We start from the raw sequence: 23,589 nt of genomic DNA on the forward strand, positions 1-23,589 counted from the left end.
ACATACAAGAGCTTTCTAACGTAATGAGGCACAAGGAAAAGGACAGACACGAGGAAACAAAGAGCGCCATTCATCGTTACAACACGACGGCATCCACATTGGCATAATGTGACACCTAGAGAGTAGCCTGGGGATACATGCATGTATGCTCAAGCTTCACTGAGCACTACCCTTCAGTGAACCTAACCGATTCAATCCAATCATGCGCTCTGAAACTCTGAATGCAAGAGGTGAGGAACATTCTTAATCTCTTGATAATCATTATACAGTCAAACCTGTCTATAGCGACCACGCAATGGAAACAAAAAAAGTGGCCTTTGAAGACAGGTGGTCTTTGTAGACAGGTTCCTTTAGTACATGATTTAATGAGAAACCATTTAAGGGAAACAACAAATGTGGCCTTTGTAGACAGGTGGTCACTAAAGCAGGTTTGACTGTACATTAAATCATGATAGGATTATCTACAGAGGTTTCTTTTGCTGTTTATAATGATTTTTTTTTGAGCGAAATTCTTTCACAACTTGAGTAAGGAGGGGGGGGGGGGGGGTTGATCTCACATGGAAACAAATATACTGTTTTCACATCTTACACAGATAACAAAAAAAAATGCAGTGCTCAGAGGTGTTTTAGGTGAAGAATATGACACTGATAAGAGGAGAATATGTAGAGAAGGGAGGATGCCTTGCAAGTTTGGGTTAATTTCACTAACTAAAGTGTTCAAAGTAATGCAGAAAGGTATGACAAAATTGTAGCTCTGTCACTTTGGAAAACATAGAATACGACGATGATGATGATGAATTATGTTTTTAAAAATGTAAAGGTGCCAGCTCCCAATAAAGTCAGTGTTTCCACATTTGCCAAAAACATGGAAGTTATGAAAAGGAGATAATGAGACTACATCAAACAACATGAAGAAAAATCACAACTTTCTTTTCTCACACAGAAAACACAACATTTTATTGTGCTCAGTGGTGTGGAACAGGGAAGATGGTCAAGTAAAGGCACAGAAGAACATAAATACATGTACCACTATAAAACCAACACAAACTACACCATACAACTGACATCATGCCACATACCTAAGCTGCTGGAGCTGTATCTCTGCGATGGAACCCGGATGCAGCTTGCTGGGACCAGTCCTTCAATGGGCGTGGCATTATCTTGGGCCAGGGTCCGGATCAGGTACCAATCTCGGTTCTTCTCGTACAGTTGGTCAAGGATCTCCACTGTCTGACCTCGACTGACCATTAGCTCGCGGCTAGATGAGGCTTCAAAGTCTTCCACGACCACTCCGCATTCTGTGCTCATTCTTGTTGAGTCCTACAAACAAAGAGAGGGATAAGATCAATTAATATGGTCTATTTCTGTTGTTAAGTGTAACACTGATTTCAATTATAGTGCTGAAATGGTAGCAATGTTCAGTCCCATGGAGTCCTTCAAACGAAGAAAGGAAAGTAATAATGGCCCTGCATCGTACTTTGACTTTTTCAGCACTGATTTCTTTTACTGCAGTGAAAAGGGAAGAAAACTCATTCTTGTTTAACGTTTGATTCCATGCTAATGCTTAAATGAGCCAACATCTCATATTGAGATCATGCCTCTGTTCATAATAAATTGTGAAAATAAAAATTTCATTACTGCCATCGTATGAGTTCAACCACTGTTTTAATGAGTTCTCACATCCTTTTTTATTTATAAGTGAGAATGGTGATCATCATTTAGAACATAGATCATAAATCATTTTCCACATGTATAGTATTTCTGAAATTAAGTTAATGCACCATCACATTCACTATTCTCTCGTTCTCAATTACTTATTTACCATGAGAATATATAATCTATGTTAATCTCGAAATAAAAGTAAAAATAAATACAGCAATTTTGCATCTACCATTATGTGACATCCTTCTCTAGAGCCCCATCCAGCTTGACATCATCATTTAGCATCATCATATCTCACACCCTTTACAACTTTCACTATTCAAACATGAATATGCATGAACCAGAATAGGGTCTGTTTGGAGCCAGAAGGGTGTTAAACTTGTGTTAAAGTATTTCAGTTATCGTCCTTCTGGCTCCTACAAGACCAGACTTTCATCAATCACGCAGACCCCCAGTTTCAAACCTCTCACGCCTCTCTCCATTCCATGCCGATCAACAGATGAAAGGCAGCCAGCATTCTAATTAATACATTCTGAAAGTTTCGGAAATTCCACTTTTCTTGATTTCCCTGTAGAACCAAAACATGGATCACATGACATGAGCATGTGCACTGGGGATATGTGTAAGTTCATTTGGTGTGTGAAATGCAATGTGTATATTTGCTAATGATAAATGTACATCTCTTGATTTTTTTCCTTCTCTTTCTCTCTTCTCTTCTCTTTTCTTCTCCATTTCTCTCTCTCTCTCTCTCTCTCTCTCTCTCTCTCTCTCAATTATGATCCTCCTGTAATTATCAATAAATCAACCACCTGTAATTCATGTTAAAGTTATCCTTAGAGAGATTTGTAGCTAAAAATGACTAGAAAAATGGTTATCCTCAAAAGACAATTATTAACAATTCTTTAGTACACCCATTGAAAATGGATCTGGTTTTACTACATGGTTATTGAGAACTACCAATCTATTACTGGTAGAATGATTTGATTTTGTTCACTTCTCAACAATCCAATGATCAGTCTTAGAGCTAAAAGATATCCACTGTTATCTAAAGCTGATGTGAACATAGTTGAACGTAGTATGTAACAGTTCAAGGTATCTACAAGAAGAAAGGCCCTTCTCTCCCCCCCCCCCTCCCTCCCCCTTGTGGAGCGTGTCTCCAGCACTCTATAAACGTAATGAAAAGGCCCTATATCAAATATCTTTTGGATTGGATGGTTTGGATCTAGTGAATGTCAGACAATTATATTCCCACTAATGTTATTCACCATCAGTTAATATTTACATTTTGGAATACAATAACCTTAAAGATGAAATGAGGACTAGGACTTATTGCACAAGGATTCATCCCACTATACAATATATAACTAGTTAATTGTAGTATATGTTACTAGTAGTTGAATAAAATGGAAAATGTCCAGAGACTTGGTACAAACACATGTAGATGGGCGAGTATATACAGCATCTGCAAGAATCTTCAGTGTTAAAGGAGGCAGATTATCTTGAAGAAAATGAAGAAGATGAAGAAGAAGAAGAAGAAGAAGATGAAGACAATCATAAGAACGTGTAGTGCATCTAGATCTATACATGCATGTCCAGTATGAATATATTCAGGGTAGGATTCAACTTGAACTGTAATTTCTCCTTCCGTGTCATCTACATGTGTTGGTATTCAACAGGTCCCTTGTAACAATACAAGACTCAACGCCTACAAGGAGAGAGAAAGAGCTACAAAAAACAGTGACAGTCAGGACTGAATTCTATAAAGTCAACCAACCATGCTTATCACTTCCTTTCCGAAGGTGGTTATCGATTAGGCATTGCCATGGTAACCAACCACTGTTAAATGAGACGTGAATGGAGGGAGAAATCACCAACTCTTGCTTTTGGCCTTGTCTCAAGCATTAACTTGTTTTTTTTCTTCTAAGTATCTTCAGGTCAAGATATCAGATTGTGTTCTCTTGGATACATGCATTTTTTCAATGTGATGTGTCAAACTGCTACAGAAAAAAAATAAATAAAGTACAAGAATTTTTCTATTATTTAAACATATTTGTGGCATACACCCAGTGAATAAGATCATAATTGAAATTCTCAAGGAAGCATTACATTTATAAAAGAATTTTCTATTTCTGAAACATGGTATCTCTGAAATGACTCCACAGCAATATTAAGTTCTTTGATTGGTTATTAGAAGTAGAAAAGCGCTTTACAAAATTTTTTTTTTTTTTTAAACATTCTTCAAATCGAAAGTATAGGGGCCACTATTCGGCAACTAGTTATTTTCTAAAACATTCTTAGAAAAGAAAGTATTGGGGCCACTATTCAGCAACTAGAGTTTTTCTAAAACATTCTTAGAAAAGAAAGTATAGGGGCAACTATTCGGCAACTAGTTATTTTCTAAAACATTCTTTGGATCAAAAGTATTGGGGCCACTATTCAGCAACTAGTTTTTTTCTAAAACATTCTTCAGATCAAAAGTATTGGGGCCACTATTCAACAATTATTTTTTTCTAAAACATTCTTCGGATCAAAAGTATTGGGACCACTTTTCAACAACTAGTTTTTTTCTAAAACATTCTTTGGATCAAAAATATTGGGGCCACTATTCAGCAACTAGTTATTTCCTAAAAACATTCTTCGGATCAACAGTATTGGGGCACCTATTCACTTTTTTGCTCTGATTGTACATGATAGTATGTTTTAGTATGTTTTTTCGTTTTTTGTTCTGTTCTTTTGTTCTTGTTTCTTTTTTTCCTGTATGTGTGTGTTTTAGGGGTAGGCTTTCATATAAGGAATCCCTCCTTTCTGCCTATCCCACGTGCTATCATAAATTGCCATTCTTCTTTGTTATCACTATCTTATTTTGTTATCATTCCATTCTGTATTTCTATGTTCTAAATGTTTTCATGAAAAGTGTTGAATAAACTTTGAATGGAATTGAATTGATTAGAGTTTCTAAAACATTCTTCGGATCGAAAGAATAGGGGCCACTATTCGGCAACTAGTTTTTCTAAAACATCCTTCGGATCGAAAGTATTGGGGCCACTATTCAATCAGCGCTTTTCTCTCCCTCTTGTCCCCATCTCTCTTCCCTGCCTGCCTATCATCAGTAGAGTCGCGCCCCATATGTTCCGCATCGTCTGTATCCGGCTGCGTTGAAATGAGAGCTCTTGTGATCTTCACTGCCCTGCGTACAAACAGCACGCGTGACGCAAGCGCAAGCATGATGGTCGTCAGTGATACACGCACTTGATCACGTCAGGGGGCTATCCGTTGAGTGCTTGCTGGCTCGCTTCTTTCAAATAGTAGACTATGATTCAGACCCAAATCTGCATATTCTGTCTCAAATACTTTGTCAAAATTGTATTAGGCTACGATTCAGACCCCATTGAGTATCTGCTGCCTTGCTTATCTGAGGTATTAGACTATGATACAGACCCTGTTCAGTGTATACTGTATGTAGGTCCTGTGAATATATTCTATCCTGCTTCTCAATAAAATGGTAGGCTATGATTCAGACCCTAAAGTGTATGCTGTCTAGTATAATTCTTAGAATGTCTTGAATGTCTACTGTTTTGCTCCTTTGGTATTAGGCTACGATTCAGATCGTATTGGTAATATTTTGCTTATTGTCTTCTGAACTAGAGTAACACCTTGGTCAGTGTACGTTGTCTTGCTTTGGATTAAAATCCAAATTCTGCTTCTTCTCTCCCAAGCCTAGCAGATATGTAAAACATTCAGTCTTCCAAGTCAAATTTCCAACCAAATGAAAAATATCCCTTTTTTGGAGTATAGACTAATCTCTATTCAAAATTGTGTCTTTCAGTGCACTGGAATCCCAACTTTCTAGACCATCAGACTTTGTTGCAGACTAATCAGGCTAACATGATTTGCCTTTCTGTAATAGCATTAAGATTGTGCTTCACACCTTAACTTGATGGCTATATCCTAGTCTAAATTTAGGGACTTTGACTGAGACTATTCAGGTATGTACGATTAGAAGCTGGAAACGTCAAAATTCCTTCAAAATTCTGGCAAGTATTGATGCAATTACAAAGGATCAATATTCACACAAAAAACAAGAAAGAAAGAAAGAAAGAAATATTTTCTAAGGAAAAGAAGGTATACACATAAGAGGTACATTTAGGAAACACACATTTTAGAACAGAAAGAGTATTTATTTTGAGGATTATAATTTCCATATAATATGATGATCAGAAAGCAAATCCTTTTGAAGCTTTAATGGATTCTTGTAGCAAAATGATGCCGAAGCCTCCATTTTGCCAAACATTATACAATGCTTGAATCATTAAACTATCCCTTGACAAGCACAAAGAATTTGCTAAAGCAATTATTAGAATGAAAAGCATTGTGCAAAGCAAGCACACTTCTTATTTAGTTTTACTCAATTTTGAGAAGAAAAAAAGTTGGTTATAAAACATAAATGAAGGTTAAATGAAGTTTGGGTTTCATTATTAATCAAACTTCCTTTCTTTGGACCTGAGCAGAAAGCCTCCATTTCGCCAAACTTTATACAATGCTTCAATCATTTAACTATCCCTTCACAAGCACAAAGAATTTGGTAGTAAGCCTTTAGCGCAATCATTAAAATGAAAAGCATTGTGCAAAGCTAGTACACTTCCTATTTAGTTACACTCAATTTCGAGAGAAAAAATTGGTTATAAAACATAATGAAGGTTAAATGAAGTTTGGGTTTCATTATTAATCAAACTCCCTTTATTTGGGATTGGGCAGAAGGTCTTAGATGCATTCTAATAACACCATTGAGGTATGAGGGAGAGACTACTTTCGATCCCCTTAGGTTCCTTACCAGCTAAATTGTGATATAGAGTTACGTAGCGCTAGATGGGACAAGTTGGTGGGGGTGTCGCAGTTTGTGTAATTTGGACTTGCCGGGTGGTGGCGACCGGCCGAATGTTATGTGAGATTTCGTCATGCTGACAAGGCTAGGCTGCACAGAGGAGGATCAGGTTCATGTTACGGTGAGAAAACCAACACCATTGCGAACAAAATTAACAAATTCCTAATATCCGGAGTCTAAATAGAGGGATCTGGTCTGTTTATATCTGTCTGTGCAGTCATATCATGTACGTGTGAAATGATGATCAAAAGAGAAAAATGCATATGATGGAACTTTCTATACTTTACTATTCAATAGCTTTTGGAAAGATTTCTTCCCTTCAAATTTTCCTCTCGACAGTAATTTCTCATTATCAAAACTAATCAGCAAGGTGATATATTAAAGGGTGAAAAACTTTCTGCACTACCAAGATTAGTTTTTATAACTGTCATCCACATGGGAAAAAATGTTTTAATGACTTATCTTCTTAATCTTTATCATCTTCATATTTTATTCTTTTGCAGAAAAGTTTTGTTGTGCTCCAATTTGAAGTCAGGGTAGACTTCTCTAATACCAAATGAGATTTTGTTACCATTCAGCTCAACCATGATAACAGACACATACAGGTACATCTAACCAAGATCTACATAAACTGCAACATCAACCTGTTTTAAATAATTGAGACTGAAAAAGGCTTCTTTTTCCACATTGAAATAAGACTATCTTTGAAAGAGAACTCAGAATCTTGCAAGGTTATCAAGGAAGATGTGATCTACAAGATCACTTCAAATCTAGGACAAGAATAATGGTATTGTCACATAACATGTGCCTTGCATTCAATGGATATGCTTTATGTATATAACATCTACAAACACACCCAATATACATGTAGGTGAGCTTATGTCAAATTTCATCCTTATGCATGAAAATGCATGAGTGTGGGCGGTTTTAGTAATCGTGCTTTTATCATCAGCATATTGAGCAATTCGAAGAAAAAACCTGTCCATCACTTTGATGGCTGTTTATGGATAAAATAAAATTCTCATATATCGTGTTAAAAACGTGTCCCTTAATAAAGGTAACAACTCACTGTAGCACTTGCAGTGCATTGAATAAGAGGAGCATATTTTCTGTTTAATTATTTTTTCTCTCTCGACCATTCCCTGTTGCTATATACCTACAGCATGTTCATGTTTTCAAGTCATTTCTATTCCTTCCAAGTAAGAAATTCAGTACGATTAAAGAATCAGGACAAATTAAAGATATTATCTTTCAGATGGTCTATTCAAAGCAATCATTTATAGATATTGTTAACACCATAATATTCCACGAGCAAAAAGCCATCTACAGGTCAAAATAGGATACCAGCCAACATACTAAAGATCTATTCACTTTCAGTGATGAAATATTATTTAGAAATAGAAATGCATTCAGTCTTTCAAATTTTAGACTGTTGTCATGGAAATTCTTTGTACAATTACAAAACAAAAAGACAAAAATCTAAAAAATATCCTGAGAAGTCCTAAATAAATGCAACAACATACTGTAATTACATGTGATTCAAGTTTAATGAACCCGTTTGTCTGAAGACAGTTGAAATATATGTCAAGAAACGTAAAGTAGCAGTCATTTCACACAGTGGACACTTTACTTGCATAGATGTACAGGTATGCACACAGAATATGCTAATAACCTGTCACCATTCTGAGAAGATGAAAAGAAAGAAGAGTGGTGCGTTGGGTCACCAAGGTCAAATCAGCTTCGAGGTTTTCCTCTACCGAAAGCAAGTCTCACAGCAGTCTCATGTTGCATGATGGACGTGCGCGGAATGAATTGGTTCCATGTGATATCGAGAAAGATTAGACAAGATTTGAGATGGATAAATCTGCCATTCTGGACAGAATTACACAACATTTTAGAGTCGGCGGAACTTTTAAGAATTGCTTCAATGATATTCCATATGCAGGTCTCAGTATAGAGGGTGAAATTTATGTTATTAATTGCATTATTGCAGCAAAGAAATGCAACAATTTACAGGTAAATGTGTGTGTTTGTGTAAGAGTGCTAATGGCAAGTTCGGATGGTAAAAAGATGTCAAGGATGTTGTGATTGTAAAGTTAACAGGTTGTTTCATGAAGGATATATCATGATGTGAATATTTGTTTATCGTTGTATCTGAAAAGATCATTGGTACTACAAAATCGAAGAATCGTGCTGAAAAAAGTATGGCTCTTTTCAACGTGATTCTTTGATTATCATTGTATATTTAACAAAAACAGTTTTTAAGTTTTTGTTGTTTGTTGTTTGTTTTTGAAAATGATCAACACTATGTACTAAAAACAAAATTGAGAACCTTGGAATTTTTCAATATAATGATCTCCATTGAGTGATAAAATCTAAACTCTCCAAGCATCTCAAGCATTTCTTTTAACCGATATGGCACCTTATATATAACCAATATCATCTTTTATTTGGATTACTCAGAATTCCAGCAGTGGTGATAACCTGACTTGCGTGATCCCTCTCTCTCTGATCTACAAATGATTTAAGACTACTGTACCTACAATGTATACCAAAATCTAATGAAGATATGAGAATAGTGACATATGAATACAAATTTATCACAAGAAATAGGAGACTGAAAGACTTTCTTGTCTGCAGTTGGAGAAATTGAACTTTCACTAGAAGTGCAAGTGTGATGTAATTAATTTGGTCTAGATGTGAGTACTGTTTTGTAGAAAGTGTTGATGAAAGGTCACGTTTATATATCCAAGTCTCATCTACATTGTGAGTGTGCAAGAGATCAGAAGAAGATACATATTTTGAAAAAAAATTATTGACCAGCAGTAAGGATTCATCATAAGAAATAGAAGAGTGATAGGCTAGCCTGTATACTATCCTGTCTGCAGTCGAAGAAACTGCCATTTCTATGCAAATGTAGTGCGGTTTATTTGGTCTGTATGAGAGTACAGTCGTGTAAACAGGGTTACCCAGTGGTCAAGTGTGTACTTGTGTACCGACTACTAGTCTAAGCATTCAGACTCTAAAGAACATATTGATTTGTTGCAAAGGTACAAGAACAACTCATTTCACCAACCTCAACACTGCTATTTTCAACATCTGGATACTACTTCTGGAAGCTTTTAAAGGGGCAATTAATTTGATAAGGAAAATGGATTGTCATATGTTCTTATCTCTTTGACTGATATTTACAAAAATGGATGATTATTCTGTATAATTGAACAAATGGCCTAATTATGACTTCTGAAGCAGCTCTTTGAACCAAGCAAAGGTGGTATACTGAATGCTTTCTCAATAGGAATGGGTTAAGAAATCATTATCTCAATCTACGTCTGTCTTATCAACAGTAAAAAAATTGATGGCATAATTTGGATATCCCTTTAGCCTTTCACTTATCCACAAGCTTATTCATCAATTTACATTCCAAATTTAACTTTAATAATCTTGTTTTGACTCATCAATTATCCTGACATATTTAGATAAAAATTACATATATCATCCTAACCATCCATCCTATGTTAATGAGCTATAGATTCAATACATCACATATTATCTACCAGTCCGTTTATCAAACACGAGTGTACATCTATCTCATGTCCAATTACTTCCGTGATCAGAAATCAGTTCAGGACGACAACCCAATTAAAACAGCTTCCATCTCTTAATCTCCAGTTCCATTCATTCGTATTTTCATTCACGCCTATCTTTAGCTCATTTATTTCAATAAACTCAATCAGGCATCAGTCTTCACATATCATTCATCCCAATCAATTACTCATCCTACTAACAACATCATAATCTGCTTAAAGGGAAAGTCTATCCTGATATTAAGTTGGTTTAAACAAAAGCAGAAAAATGAAAGGGATGGGTCATGGAAAGTTAGGCAAAGTCCTATTGAAAATAAGAAACTTTTGAACTTTCGAAGTTGCGATCAATCAAACACAAATTGGCAAAACTCTGACTAATCTTGCGAGGTCCTCTCCAATTTGCTATGTACATAAAATTTCATTGACTTTCATTTTCTTCATTATGGATGAGGGAATAGATTTTGTTTCCATACAGAGGTTGTATAAAAACATATTTACAAGAATATATGATTGAAATTTCTTGAGGGAAAACGAAAAATTTCTCACATTTTCACCGACCTGTTCCTCTCACTTTCTGCTTCTTATTAAAAACAAATTAATATCAGGGTGGACTTCCCCTTCAATGATCTACCAGTCCAACTTCAACCAACATGCCATTTTCTAATAGTCAACTTTTCTTGGTTCATACCCTTTATATCTCTTCTTTCACATCTGCTAGTCACACGTAATTTCATCATCCGCAATTCCATTCACACATTCCTCCAGCGACATTATCTTATAATAATAATAATAATCGGTATATAGCGCTCAATACACCGATCCAACGATGTACCTAATCATTGACTCATCAATTTCAAGACATTTCATTAAAGATTCATCCATTCACATTGTCATCCACATGAAGCACACATCATCACATACATGTAGGCTTACCCTATCACTGTTGTCTGTATAGTTGGTGTTGTTTGTTGATACAGATGTTATTGAGTTCCTGTCATATCCCCCCAGCAAAGATTCATCATTCAGACTTTCTTCTGAATTATAGCTCCTGTGATAGCAAAATGTAATGGGAATTTAACAGTTAACTGTGGATTTTTTTTTTTAAACAACAAAGAAAGTTAACATACTTTTATGGATGATATCAACAGAAAGTGCATTACGCTTTCCATTTGTAAACTTATGAATGTACTGTTGTCTTATATTTGTTTAAGTACCGATATCGTTGTGGATATGGAGTTAGGAAACACTAGGAATTACTAGACTGGTTTCTGTCAAAAGAGAGCACTCTGCTGACATGATTACCCTGAGTCTTCACATGTATATGCATACACAGTGGGAGTACAATGTCAACTGCCATAGAAGTGTTTCAATATATTGAATCCTCATTTCTCACAATGTAGTTGTACTTTACAAGTTATGAACGTTTTTGAAAAACATCTATTTTCTTCTTTTTGTTGTTTCTGTTGCCATGGAAAATGTCGTATCTGACTGATTCTTACCTGCTGGATTTCTGACTGAGACTACTCGACGTGGACGGGGCACTTTTGGTGAAGGAAGTCTTGGAGAACTTGACAGTATCAATCAGAGCTGAAAACATAAATAGACAAGATGGGTGGATGATGGATAATATAAATACGGGTCTGAATTTGTTTCCGTCCAACACTTCAACTTCCAACTGTTACATTTTCTCAACCTTTTCTGTTCTTGTAAATCCTCCCCCCCCCCCCTTCTCTCTCTCTCTCTCTCTCTCTCTTTCTTGATCATTTCTGAATACCTGTCTTCATATCTTCATCTCTTTCTCTCTCTCTTTGTAAGACTCCATAATTCATTATTTCACTATACCTGCTCTCGGGTGAATCTGCCTATCCTGAACGACTTCCCTCAGTCTCCTGATCCATTCCTGTTTATTGTCCATACTCTGAGCCTACAAATAGGAACACAAACAAAATAAACTCACAACATTACAGTAAATACACCAAAATTATTACTTCATTAACCATTTTATACAGTATATAAAAAATTTAAAATTTAAAAAACTAGGCGTTGTGGCGTGCGCCTGTAATCCAGCTAACAATGGAAGTTACAAACTGATTCAGCAGAGGACGCAGGTTTGAAACTGAGTCACGTCTTTCGGATGTTGACGTTTAAAGGTCGGTCCCCAGACGTAAATAATCATATCTGATTGATACACGTCTGTAAAAACCCAATACACACACACACACACACAAACTTTGCAGAACATTTTCTGTACCATGATTAAACAAATTTGCATGAACAGAATTCAGTATAATAATAAATAATAAATTTAATTTATATAGCGCTAAATACAAATGTCTCTAAGCGCTTTACAAATATATTATTACCCCGGTCATTGGATTCAGTGCTTACCCGCACACAATGTGTGCACAATCTCCACTCCCTGGGGAGCATTCCAGCCAGGCGTTACATGACGCTCAAAAACTGTTTGACCAACAATGACGGTCGCATCCTACCGGGTACCCATTTAACACCTGGGTGGAGAGTAGCAAGTGCAGGTTAATATCTTGCCAAAGGATATTAGTGCCGTGTCGGGATTCGAACCCTCGACCTTCGCATCTCCAAGTCAAGCGCCTTAAACCACTCGACCACGACACTATACATGACTACTCTACGCTACATACTGCTACACACAAATCATGGCTAATATGAATCTACTAATACATAGTCAATATGTCTATTTGCTTGTGAAGGATAGCAAAATGCTTTTGATTGGGAAGCACATACCCTATTCTCTCCTTTTCCTAAAGTTACAGTGAAAGTGACAAATATTTTTACAGAGACACTACTCTCAATTCCAATCCCTTTGAGTGGAAAACAATTTAGGAGTTGAAATGACTTGCCTTGAGTACTATTCTGTTATCTGAAGATGGTGTCCTTCCGGTCCACAGAGCAAACTTACAATGATCGCCCTCTATGTGTTCCGTTATGCCAAGGTCAGACATCTGTCATCAAGAAAGGGAACCAAAATCATAAAATATAGTTATATCACATATAAAATAACTTACTTTCATTATAAAACATGCATCAATCATTTTTATCACTCATACAACACAAAGACTGGCTGACCAAAGTTGTTGATTCTTTAGCGGTATGCATTTAATTTAAAGTATTTACATTATTACTTTGAGAATAGTATGACAATAATCACTACATCCGAATTTGAAGAAAAAATAGATCTATGTGTACATATTAAAAAAACCTTAGGAAACAAAACACAATTTGAAGTGAAGCAGTTTTTGCATTGTTGACATTGCGCCCCATTTTGAAAACGGCGTAGATCATTCCCTTTGTTATGAACTTGTGCAATCTCTTCAGATAAAATATGCTTTAAAGGCATTGTTAAACAATACCAAATCTGATGGTTTTTTAAATTTTAAATTCCAATCATAAATATCTTGATAATCAGACGGACAATCGGCTTGTAAAAGTCATGGGGTTCCTGACTGATCTAAAGGTTTATAACTATGATTGCAGCATGAGCTAAATCCAGGATTTTGTTTAGAATCAGAGACAAAGTTACCCAATCCCTTTAAGGATGGCTAGTAGTCATGTTGAAGAATGCAACAAACTTCCTCATGCCATCACGTGGACATTCCAAAAGAATCAACACCTTCATAATTATCCAACCCGACAGTCTTCCTTTTTTCACTTACACAAACTCAGAACTTTACTATAAAAAAAACACTTTGATTTATACTGGTCCTGTGTACTGGAATTCCTTGGACATTTCGCTCAAACAGCTGCCAAGTTTAATTACTTTTAAATAACACTTGAAACATAAACTTCTACTCCAGTATGAAAATGCTTAAGGTCATCACGATAGAGACCATCGGTATTATCAACACTTTTTGGCTGGCTGCACCACACACCCGTTTTTGTTCTTTTGTTTTGTTTTTTGTTTTATATTGTATTTAACAAATGTATTATGTAAAGGGAACCTTAATTACAAGCATAATGCTTCCAAGGTTTCCTCCTCATTACTGAAGATTATTGTTAGCATCATTTGTATTTAATGACTTGCCATTAAATCGTTTTTTATTACTGTTGTATCAATCGAATATTATGTACATGTTTTGTTACCTCGTATATGCCTTACTTTGTAAATTCTTTTCATATGCAGTTAATGTGGAAATAAAACCTATAAAAAAAAAAATTAAAAAAAAAAGAATTGCTCAAATCTAACTTACATCCATCTTGCTCTTGTACATGTATTTGGTCTTGCCAGTGCTGTCCTTGGTCTCCTTGCTGAAGACGAGAAACATCTCAAAGAGGAAGATATGTCTCTCCCGGCCCTTCCTGAAGATCTGCTTGGTGTCCCACACCTGGAAGGCATCCTGGAGGATCACTTCTCCATGAGCTCGAAGGTAGTCCTGACAATCAATCAAAGGTCAAAGTTCAATGATATAGTCTAGTACTGGGCCCTGTCTTACTTACAAAGAATTGATACCAATCGCAACTTATTTGCAATCGATATCAATCGCAACTATGTACGTAAGAGATAGGAGACTGCAAACTGGCGATTGATTGGAGGACTTGCGATTGATTTAGATCAATCATAACTCTTTGTAAGACAGGGCCCAGGTTATGCTATTTTGTTGTGAAAACATTGTCTGAAAATTGTCTAGAAATTGTCTATATGATGTATAAATGCTGTTTATTTTTAAAATATGGTTTATTGATGAGAAACCATTCGTCTAACTGTCGTCTTGAGAAATTTTGTTCATGTAGAACAAAAGAATAATAGTGTATTGTGATGTTCTTAATTGTTAAATTATAAGCAAGTTGCTGAAAATCCACATACATTGAAAAGCAATGCACGGAGAGATGTGGGTATATGGGACTACATACACGTGTGGCATGTCAATTCGGTTCATAATTTCAAACTATTTCCACTTATATTTGAATTAGAGGGAATTTCAAGAGCAATTCTGTTCATGTGATATTGCTACTCTCCTTCCACATATGTCCCAACAGAATGAGAAAGCTCACACACTCAATGAATTGAATTTAATTGAATTGAATGAATTAGCTTACATCGAATCCTTCCAGCATGCTGACGTGCATAGCATCATTCGCTTTCTTTGGTACGGTCAGCATCACGTCTAACGCATCCTGGATCTCTCCTCTCCCTTCCTCGCATGTAGCAAGAAGATCCTGACAAACAAAACAAGATCAAACCTTACAAATCAATATGTTAAATACCCGGTAATAAATATATCAGTCCTTTTTAGGACTACACACACCCAAGAAAGAAAGATTACTCACAGTCCTTTTCAGGACTCCCCAATCCCCCTCTCTCATATGGTGCAACCGTAAGCCTACTGTATACATAGATAATGCACTTGTATGTACATATTAACCCTTTTGTGACAACCGTTCCACATTATGTGGTTTGGCTCGTGGTTTGGATCAATAATTTTCTATTCAAACCCAAGGATATGGAAGATTCATGAGTAAAATGGGCAAACATGTCTGCACACACTCCACCCATTTGCATTTCATGGCTACATTGCATTTGATGCTATGAAGTTTTAATAGGAAAAATTGCAACACCTTAAAAGACGGGGCCCTGGACTATACAACTTATCAAACCTTTCAACAAAAATTAAAAAAATTACATTCCCAGTAAAATCACACCTTTCATTGTGAATGTTACAACTAATATGCTCCGATCATATTCAGAGTAATTACATGTACCTCCATTTTGAAGAATCTTGTTTGTTTTCAAATCAAATTCAAATTCAAATCATTTATTCACTCAATATAAAAACAGATACATAGAATTGCGAATAAATGCATACATGTATAACAAATATAAAAAGATGGACATAGTAAAATCAGTAGTTGACAGTACAAGTAACATAAATTGAGTGGGGATCAGATTAAAGATCTATTTAAATTGCATTGTATAGTGTTGCATGTACAACAACAAGAGGGAGAGAATACATATTATTTAAAGTATACATCCTTTCATTTGATAACTGTAATAAAATTACCATAGATGTATAATGTAGAAAGATTTGTCATACCTTGAGCAGCAGCTGATATTTAGTTATTCTCTGTACTGGTTTGATGATGTAAGCTTGCACTGACAGGCCTAGGTTGTGCTTCTTCTGCATTTCCTGTTATATATGGACAGATTAAAACAATTAAATGAGTCAACACTGATACATACATGTACAATGTACATATGAAGATTATCACGTAAGAAACAATGAAAACAATGCACCTTCGCTAATAATGCTCAATTGCTTATCAATGTAACAATATTATACAAATAGTGAGTGTCCATGAGTGCAATGGTACAAGATTTTGCACGAGGTGAAAGATAAGAGACGCTATATTCAACGAGGCGCAGCCGAGTTGAATGGAGCGTCTCATCTTTCACCGAATGCAAAATAATTTTCCATTGCACGAATAAAGACCATTCACTATTTGTTTTATACAACACCTCAGACGTTAACAGGCTTAAAACAGTTTTCCTAGGCCTAAATCTCAGCGATTTTTTGTTTGTTTTCAATTGATGAAGTTGCTGATAGTGAGCGCGCACTATTATTAAAGTGCTTAAAGCAGGCAGCAAACCATGCGCATACCATGCGCCGCGCGTACCAACCTTTATGTTTAATGTGACGCGGAGTGCAATTTTGTTTGATCCTTTTGCACCATTGCTCACCATATACTTTGTACATCGTTAGTGACGTCAGAATGCAATGGTGCAAAAGGATCAAACGGAATTGCACGGCTGGAGAATGATGCCGTTCAATGGTACTTTTAGCGCATATCATGTGATCAAGAATTGACCAATGAGGTTGCAAGAATCTTAGTAGGCGTTGTATAAAAATGTTTGCTTCATTTTGTTGCAAAGGGATTGACCCCTTCCATGCCACCATGTCTTTGACAAATTGCCATCAGTTGTCTTGAAAAGGCTTCTTCAGATACGGTGCAACAAACTGCCAAAACAAATCTTTTGTCTTCTTTGTGCATGGCTAATCGTCAACGAAATGGATTCAAGTCTCTTGTCACCTCTGTTTGTTGCTACGGCAGGTAGCCAGTGAAAACGAATTCATTTAATCGAATGATGGAAACGCAAGCACTACTTTAAAACAAGGGAAACGCTCTCGGTGGTCTCGCCTGCATAACGCAATTCAATATGATAAACCAGAACATCAATGAGGTAACGCTCATCCGCATCTCGCAACAACAAATATCGTAAATTTTATGTGGTACACTTTTGAACTGGTCAAAAAATAAAAATTTGATGCCCTGGAAGGGACATAATTTCATTTCATTTGCGTAAAGTACCATAAATAATCAATGGAGCAAAATCTCAAATTTTGTGTAGAAGTTTAGTGTTCCAAATTTAGCTCTACCAGATAAGGCAAACCAAATCAAAATAGGTCAAGAAATGAGGGAGAAGAAGCAATTTTTGTTATTTTTGTAATAAATTTGCATAAATTACCATAATTAATTAATGAAGAACAATTTCAAAATTCGGTGTAGAAGTTTAGTGTACCAAAGTTAGCACTACCAGATGAAGCAAACCAAATCAAAATCGGTCAAGAAAGGAAGGAGAAGGAGCATTTTTTGTGATTTCGAATAAATTTGCATAAATTAGCATAGATAATGAATTTCTGTTCTGTTTAGAAGTTTTAAATCCCCTTCCTAGCCCTATCATATGAAACAATCAGAATCAAAATCGGTTGAAAAATAACGAAGAAGAAGCATTTTGAAAATCTTGATGTTGATGCCACAACAAAGTTTAATTTTGTTGACCTTAAATGACCTTTGACCTTAACTTAGTGACCTGAAATTCTACTCACATGATTGGGGAGACTTGATAACCCTATAGTCCAAGTTTCATTGACTAAGAACTTATACTTTCAAAATTGTATCAAAAATTCAAAAACTTAACCTTAGGTTAAGTTTTCAATGATGATGCTACAACATAGTCCAAGTCTGTTGACCTGAAATGACCTTTGACATTGACTTTGTGATCTAAAATTCTACTCACATGATTGGGGATACTTGATTACCCTATAGTCAAAGTTTCATTGACTAAGAACCTATGCTTAAAAAATTATATCAAAAATTCAAAAACTTAACCTTGGGTTAAGTTTTTGATGTTGACGCCGCCGTCACCGGAAAAGCGGCGTCTATGTCTCGCTTTTTGCTACGCAGGCAAGACAAAAACAGGACTTTGTTATTCCTGGCTCATTTATCCTGATTGAGGTTTCTTATGAAAAGGCAGAAAATGAACTTTCATAGAAATGTGATTCTCTCTTTGAAATTCAGATACCGTCTGGCAAATGACTTTTTGTTTTCCTCTCTTTAAATTCATGTAAATCCCTCATGCATGAATTATGCATCATATGAGTTGAATCAAAAGAAAGAGGAGGATCTAAGCTTTAAAAATATGTGTCATTTATTAATTATAATTATGATTAAGTTATGATAAAACATTGATAATTCTCGGTTTCGTTTTTTCTGGGACGCACAGTATAACACGTAAGCTAATATCATCACACTTGAAAGCAATAGCTTTTGACAGAATGAACAAATTTAGCCAATATTAATTCAGGATAAAATGTTACTTACATCAAAGAATGCTCCTCCATGTTCTACTAATAAGGCATTTGAGTCTGGTTTGTTCTTGCAGTAGGTTACATACATCTGGAACTTGTCAGCCCATGTGACAAAGCAATGGCCGACATCTTCAGGCATCGATTCATACTTCTCAAGTTCTTTCAAGAAGACGCTATAGAGTACAAAAATATCATTGTAACAAAAACTGGTGGTTTAGCTATACTAAAAGGTAAGTTTAAGTTCAACTGGCACTTAATTGTAAAGAGATCTTTCTTTTCTATTGGATTCTACAGACCTGGTGGAACAAGCACATTCAACACCAGAGACAATCTCTGAATGTGAACAGTTTTGGGGATACCTGTTTCAAAAATGTTTTAAATTCATGTGGTAAAAGACAGTTTGAGACACAAAATTTATACCCAAAATATATTTTCCTTCCATTGTAAGTGTTCCTTACAATTGAAGACTTTCTGATACATTATTTGAGGAGCATAGCAGACTGTTCTGTGAAATTTCTGTGAGAATTAAAGCGAGGGGCACCTTACATCAGAATATCTAATTTCAGATAGACACCATTTCTCAAATGAAGGAGAACTTGTTAATTGCTTGAGGGATATTTATTGATTTTGGGAAAATCTGAGGTTGTATGCCCCTGTCAACCCTGAAATGAGTATTTGCCCCTATTTTCAATAACATTGCACATCATCAAACATTGGAAATCTGCATAGTCATCTTTTGAAGCTTACATTTCCCGAACGCCATGTTTGTATGTGACATCAACATTTTCACTGTGTTAATATGGCACAAATGGAGTTTGACATTCCATTTGAAGAAAAAAATTTGCTAAGTAAAACATGTATGGATTAATGAAATCATAGTATCTTATGAGTATAATACTACTACTTTATGAAAATCAAGATATTATCTTTATACAGCTCACAATTATCAGGGTTCCATTTTTTTTCTGGGACACACTATAGAGTTAATGTCCAGGCACTTCAGCAAGAATCTATACATGTACTTACTCTTTATGAAAGGCATATATTTCCTCAATGTTCCCGAAGATGATGTGCTCCTTCCCTATGATACCTCCAGGAACCTCCCCTACAGATGCCATCATCTCGCACATGTAGTTCTGATAAATAAAAACAAATAAAACATTTATCTCTGATTTACTAAAAGACCATTTTAACTACAAATACACAGGTTGTTTTGTGTTTTCTAAAATAATTTCAAACAAATGCCATTCAGAGAAGAAGAATCGTGGTAGACTTTTGGATGAAAATTTAAGAAGTTGTTTGAGCTGTGATCTGGTGGTAGCAGATTTACCCCCTCTCTCAAGCCAAGAACTTTACATTGTAATAATACTATTAAGAGAGTCATAAAGACACACCTTTTCTTTAATACAGTAGTGCAACAATTCTTGTTTTTATTATTCGGTATGCATGAAGTGGTGTTATTTGTCATCTTACATGTGTGGCTGTAGATTGTAAAGAGTACTCTATTAATGTAAAGCGCATAGAGAATAAACTGTTAATTATTACGTGCTAAATCAAAAGTTATTATTGTCATTAATAAATTACATAGTAGACTCTCTGAAAATTTCCAAAATATAAGTGCCTGCCCTTTGCTTTTCATGCATATTTACAATCAGTCAATGCAAATCCAGCTTGGCTCAAAATAAGCCCTGAGATTTCTGCTCGTACAGTTATGTTTCTTCTTACCGTAATACAGCAGTGAAGATCTCTAACATAAGCCTGTTCTGTTTGTAATAACTCAGCCATGATGAACTCTCTTTTCCTTGCTGATTTTCGCTTCTCCTCTCCCCCACCCTTAGCAGCATCTCTAAACTTCAACTCTAGACTACTGTCTGATTTCCGATGGTCTAATGAGAGGTTTCCATCATCCTACAGGCATAAAAGAACAAAGGATGTTAAGAACAGTCTTACATTGCGAGACAAATGAATTTCACTAGCGATATATCATTTTCAATAATTGATTTGTTTATACAACTGCTATACATGTATATGTAAGTCTTGAGAATGTAGTCTGCAAGAAGAAAATTTCTTTGTGTTATCATTATCCATTCCTCTTACTCCATCCTCCTCTTCCTATTCCTCCTATCGTCATCTCATTCTCCTACCACTATCTCTTGCTCCTCATCTCCTCCTTATCCTCTTCTTTTTCTTTTCATCTTCTTCTTGTTCTCCTCCTTTTCCTTCATTAACACTATCATCATCTTCTTCTTCCTCCTCCTCCATCATGAAAATCATCATCATCATCATTCCGAACATCATCGCCTCCAACACCACTATCATCTTCTTGTTACTACCATCATTGCTACAGGCAATGTTCTATAAAAACCCACCTCATGACTGAGACCCAGCTTGCCTTCCAGCTGGACCCTGTACTTGTCCATGCGGAGTGAGAAGTCCCGATACCTCTTGTCCACTGCACTGACCCATGACTTGATACGGGTGGCATGAGATTGACCCTTCTCTAGCTGACTGTCCGCAAGTCGCAGTAACAGCTTGACCTTCTCACCATTCTCCTGTTAGAAAAGAGTATTTGTTTCATCATCTTTTATAATATAAATTCCTTAAAACATATTTTGGGAGGCTATGATAGACATTACAGAGATTGTCTCATCTCACTGTGCTATGAAGAACGACTATCATTGATATAAAACCAGAAAATTTGAATTAAATACGAACATTTGACTAATAGTAAGGTTGAGATTTGTATTATAAAACCTCACAATGAGGTTGATATCCTCTTTAATAGAATATTCCAGAGTTCACACGAAAAAGATAAAAGCAAAAAAAATTACCGTATTTGCCGGCGTATAGGCCGCAGTATTTTTGGAAGAGAAAATATCAAAAAGTCGGGGTGCGGCCTATGCGGCGAAAGAGTAAAAAATGATTTTTTTTTTTTTTTTTTTTTTTTTTTTTTTTTTTTTTTTTAATATTTATTTTTTATTTTTTTATAATTTTATTTATGGCGCTATGCCTGGCAATGTCTTCCAGCTCAGTAATCAGTGTGTTGACTCACCACTCGGAAACTACAACAACACTCAAATTTGTCTGTCATCTTTGTTTGAAAGTAATCTTTCTAACAGATCTCAATATGTAGTTTATAATAATAATTCCTCAATTTTTTTTCTATAACAAATGGTGTACCACAAGGTACACCATTGGTACCATAGGTACTCTATTGTGTTTAATTTACATTAATGATCTTACACATTCTTCTAAAAACGACATTGTTACTATTATTTGTGACAAGTTTACAAGCACAAATCAGCGCCTTTAACTGCACCTCGATGTTAAATGAAGGTCCTTCCCCGCGTGGGTTTTCGGCAACAAAACATCAACAACAACCAAAAAAAAAAAAAAAAAAAAAAACAATTTTTTTTTTTTTTTTTTTTTTTTTTTTTTTTTTTTTTTTAAATGTCAAAATCGGGGGTGCGGCCTATACGGCGGTGCGGCCTTTACGCCGGTAAATACGGTAGTCTAATATCCATGTGATAAGCATGACTAGAGAGTGTTCAATTTAGACTAACAACTTTTAAAGAGTCTGCCATTTCTTACTCCAATGGTAATTTCTTCCAGAAGAGGGGGTGCCGCAAGAGATAATAAGATCTAACTTACCTTTGCAGCACTCTTGAATTCATTGTACTCGGTGAGTAGTCCCTCTGTCTCTTCCTTATCCTCTCCCAGTTTGGTATGGGTTGATAGATAGAACTCTCCTGTGTCGTGGATCCAGTTTAATGCCTAGGAGATGTAATGTTCATAGAGCTCATATTGTTAGTTCACAGAGATATATAAATCCATAAAATGAATAAGCTGAAATCACTCATTTTGCTCAGTTAATTTCATAAATGAATTGAAATCCATCTTAAAACTACTGAATTATCTACTTCTCAAGGGCTTCATACTGGGTCCATCTGGTTCCTGTATGCAATGGGTTCACCGCTCTTATCTGGTTAAAGGCAGATGTCCACAAATTCAATATAGCAAATATATACTGAAAATGTCGGGCAAGAGTTTAAAATATGGTCAGCTGTCACAAAGAACATCACTTACAACTATCACCCAGTATTCATAAACACGACTGATGCTGAACCAACTGACATTGCAGGCACTTTTCCATGGCCTCACAACTTTTGTATGTTCATTTCTCATAGCACGTTAAAAAATAGTTTTTAGAAGTATCATATGTTGATAGACTTACCTGTCTAGCACTGGCTTCAAACAGGACATATTGCAAGCATTGATCAAATCTTTTTTTCTTCTGAGTCCAATGATCTAACACCTTGTCTTCTTGTAAGAGCAGCTCTTCTAAAATTCCTGTATAAATTCAAACAAGAGAAAGAGAGATATAGAAAGACAAGAGAGAAAATAAATAGTTACACACATAAAATGAAAAAGTCAACAAACTGTTAGGATTCAATGCTTTTATGAATCTAGAAAATTGACTTTTATTCTACTCAATTCAGCAAACATGTAATCGAACTACATGTAGATGAAAAATTATCAGGATAAGAAAAAAGAACAATTTACACAAATAATGTACGAACAATATTTGTTTTATACACTGTAACCACATTTAAGGCCCTATACCTGGAATATATTTCAAGTTGCAAAACTTTCTTTTTTCATTAACACATTTTTCAATTGATGAATAATTAAATGTTGGAATGTCACAGATCTAAGAAATGAAGCTGACAATTGAAACCAGGGAATGCATATCATTATATTTTATCACAAATATACATAGGTCAAAATCTCATGCTCTTGGGAGGTTTTCACATCTGTGCTTTTTGTACTTATTTGG

At 35.6% G+C, this 23,589-nt stretch overlaps 1 protein-coding gene across 1 annotated transcript in view; it reads right to left on the minus strand.

Moving 5' to 3' along the window:
- Positions 1-559: 559 nt before the first annotated feature.
- LOC100893604 (kalirin) overlaps positions 560-23,589 on the minus strand; it is a 44,890-nt gene continuing 21,860 nt past the window's right edge. Inside the window, exons 9-22 of the mRNA XM_030974192.1 lie at positions 22,987-23,102; positions 22,404-22,526; positions 21,122-21,304; positions 20,478-20,660; positions 19,779-19,888; positions 18,766-18,925; positions 16,200-16,292; positions 15,205-15,324; positions 14,358-14,540; positions 13,011-13,112; positions 11,974-12,055; positions 11,631-11,718; positions 11,065-11,179; positions 560-1,320 (exon numbers count right to left, since the gene is read on the minus strand). Coding sequence (XP_030830052.1) covers positions 1,048-1,320; positions 11,065-11,179; positions 11,631-11,718; positions 11,974-12,055; positions 13,011-13,112; positions 14,358-14,540; positions 15,205-15,324; positions 16,200-16,292; positions 18,766-18,925; positions 19,779-19,888; positions 20,478-20,660; positions 21,122-21,304; positions 22,404-22,526; positions 22,987-23,102 — 1,931 coding nt within the window. The 3' untranslated portion in view covers positions 560-1,047. The remainder of the gene's footprint in view (positions 1,321-11,064; positions 11,180-11,630; positions 11,719-11,973; positions 12,056-13,010; positions 13,113-14,357; positions 14,541-15,204; positions 15,325-16,199; positions 16,293-18,765; positions 18,926-19,778; positions 19,889-20,477; positions 20,661-21,121; positions 21,305-22,403; positions 22,527-22,986; positions 23,103-23,589) is intronic.

The sequence above is a fragment of the Strongylocentrotus purpuratus genome, unplaced genomic scaffold, assembly GCF_000002235.5.
Source record: "Strongylocentrotus purpuratus isolate Spur 01 unplaced genomic scaffold, Spur_5.0 spur5_scaffold_7, whole genome shotgun sequence".
NCBI classification, from domain to species: domain Eukaryota; kingdom Metazoa; phylum Echinodermata; class Echinoidea; order Camarodonta; family Strongylocentrotidae; genus Strongylocentrotus; species Strongylocentrotus purpuratus.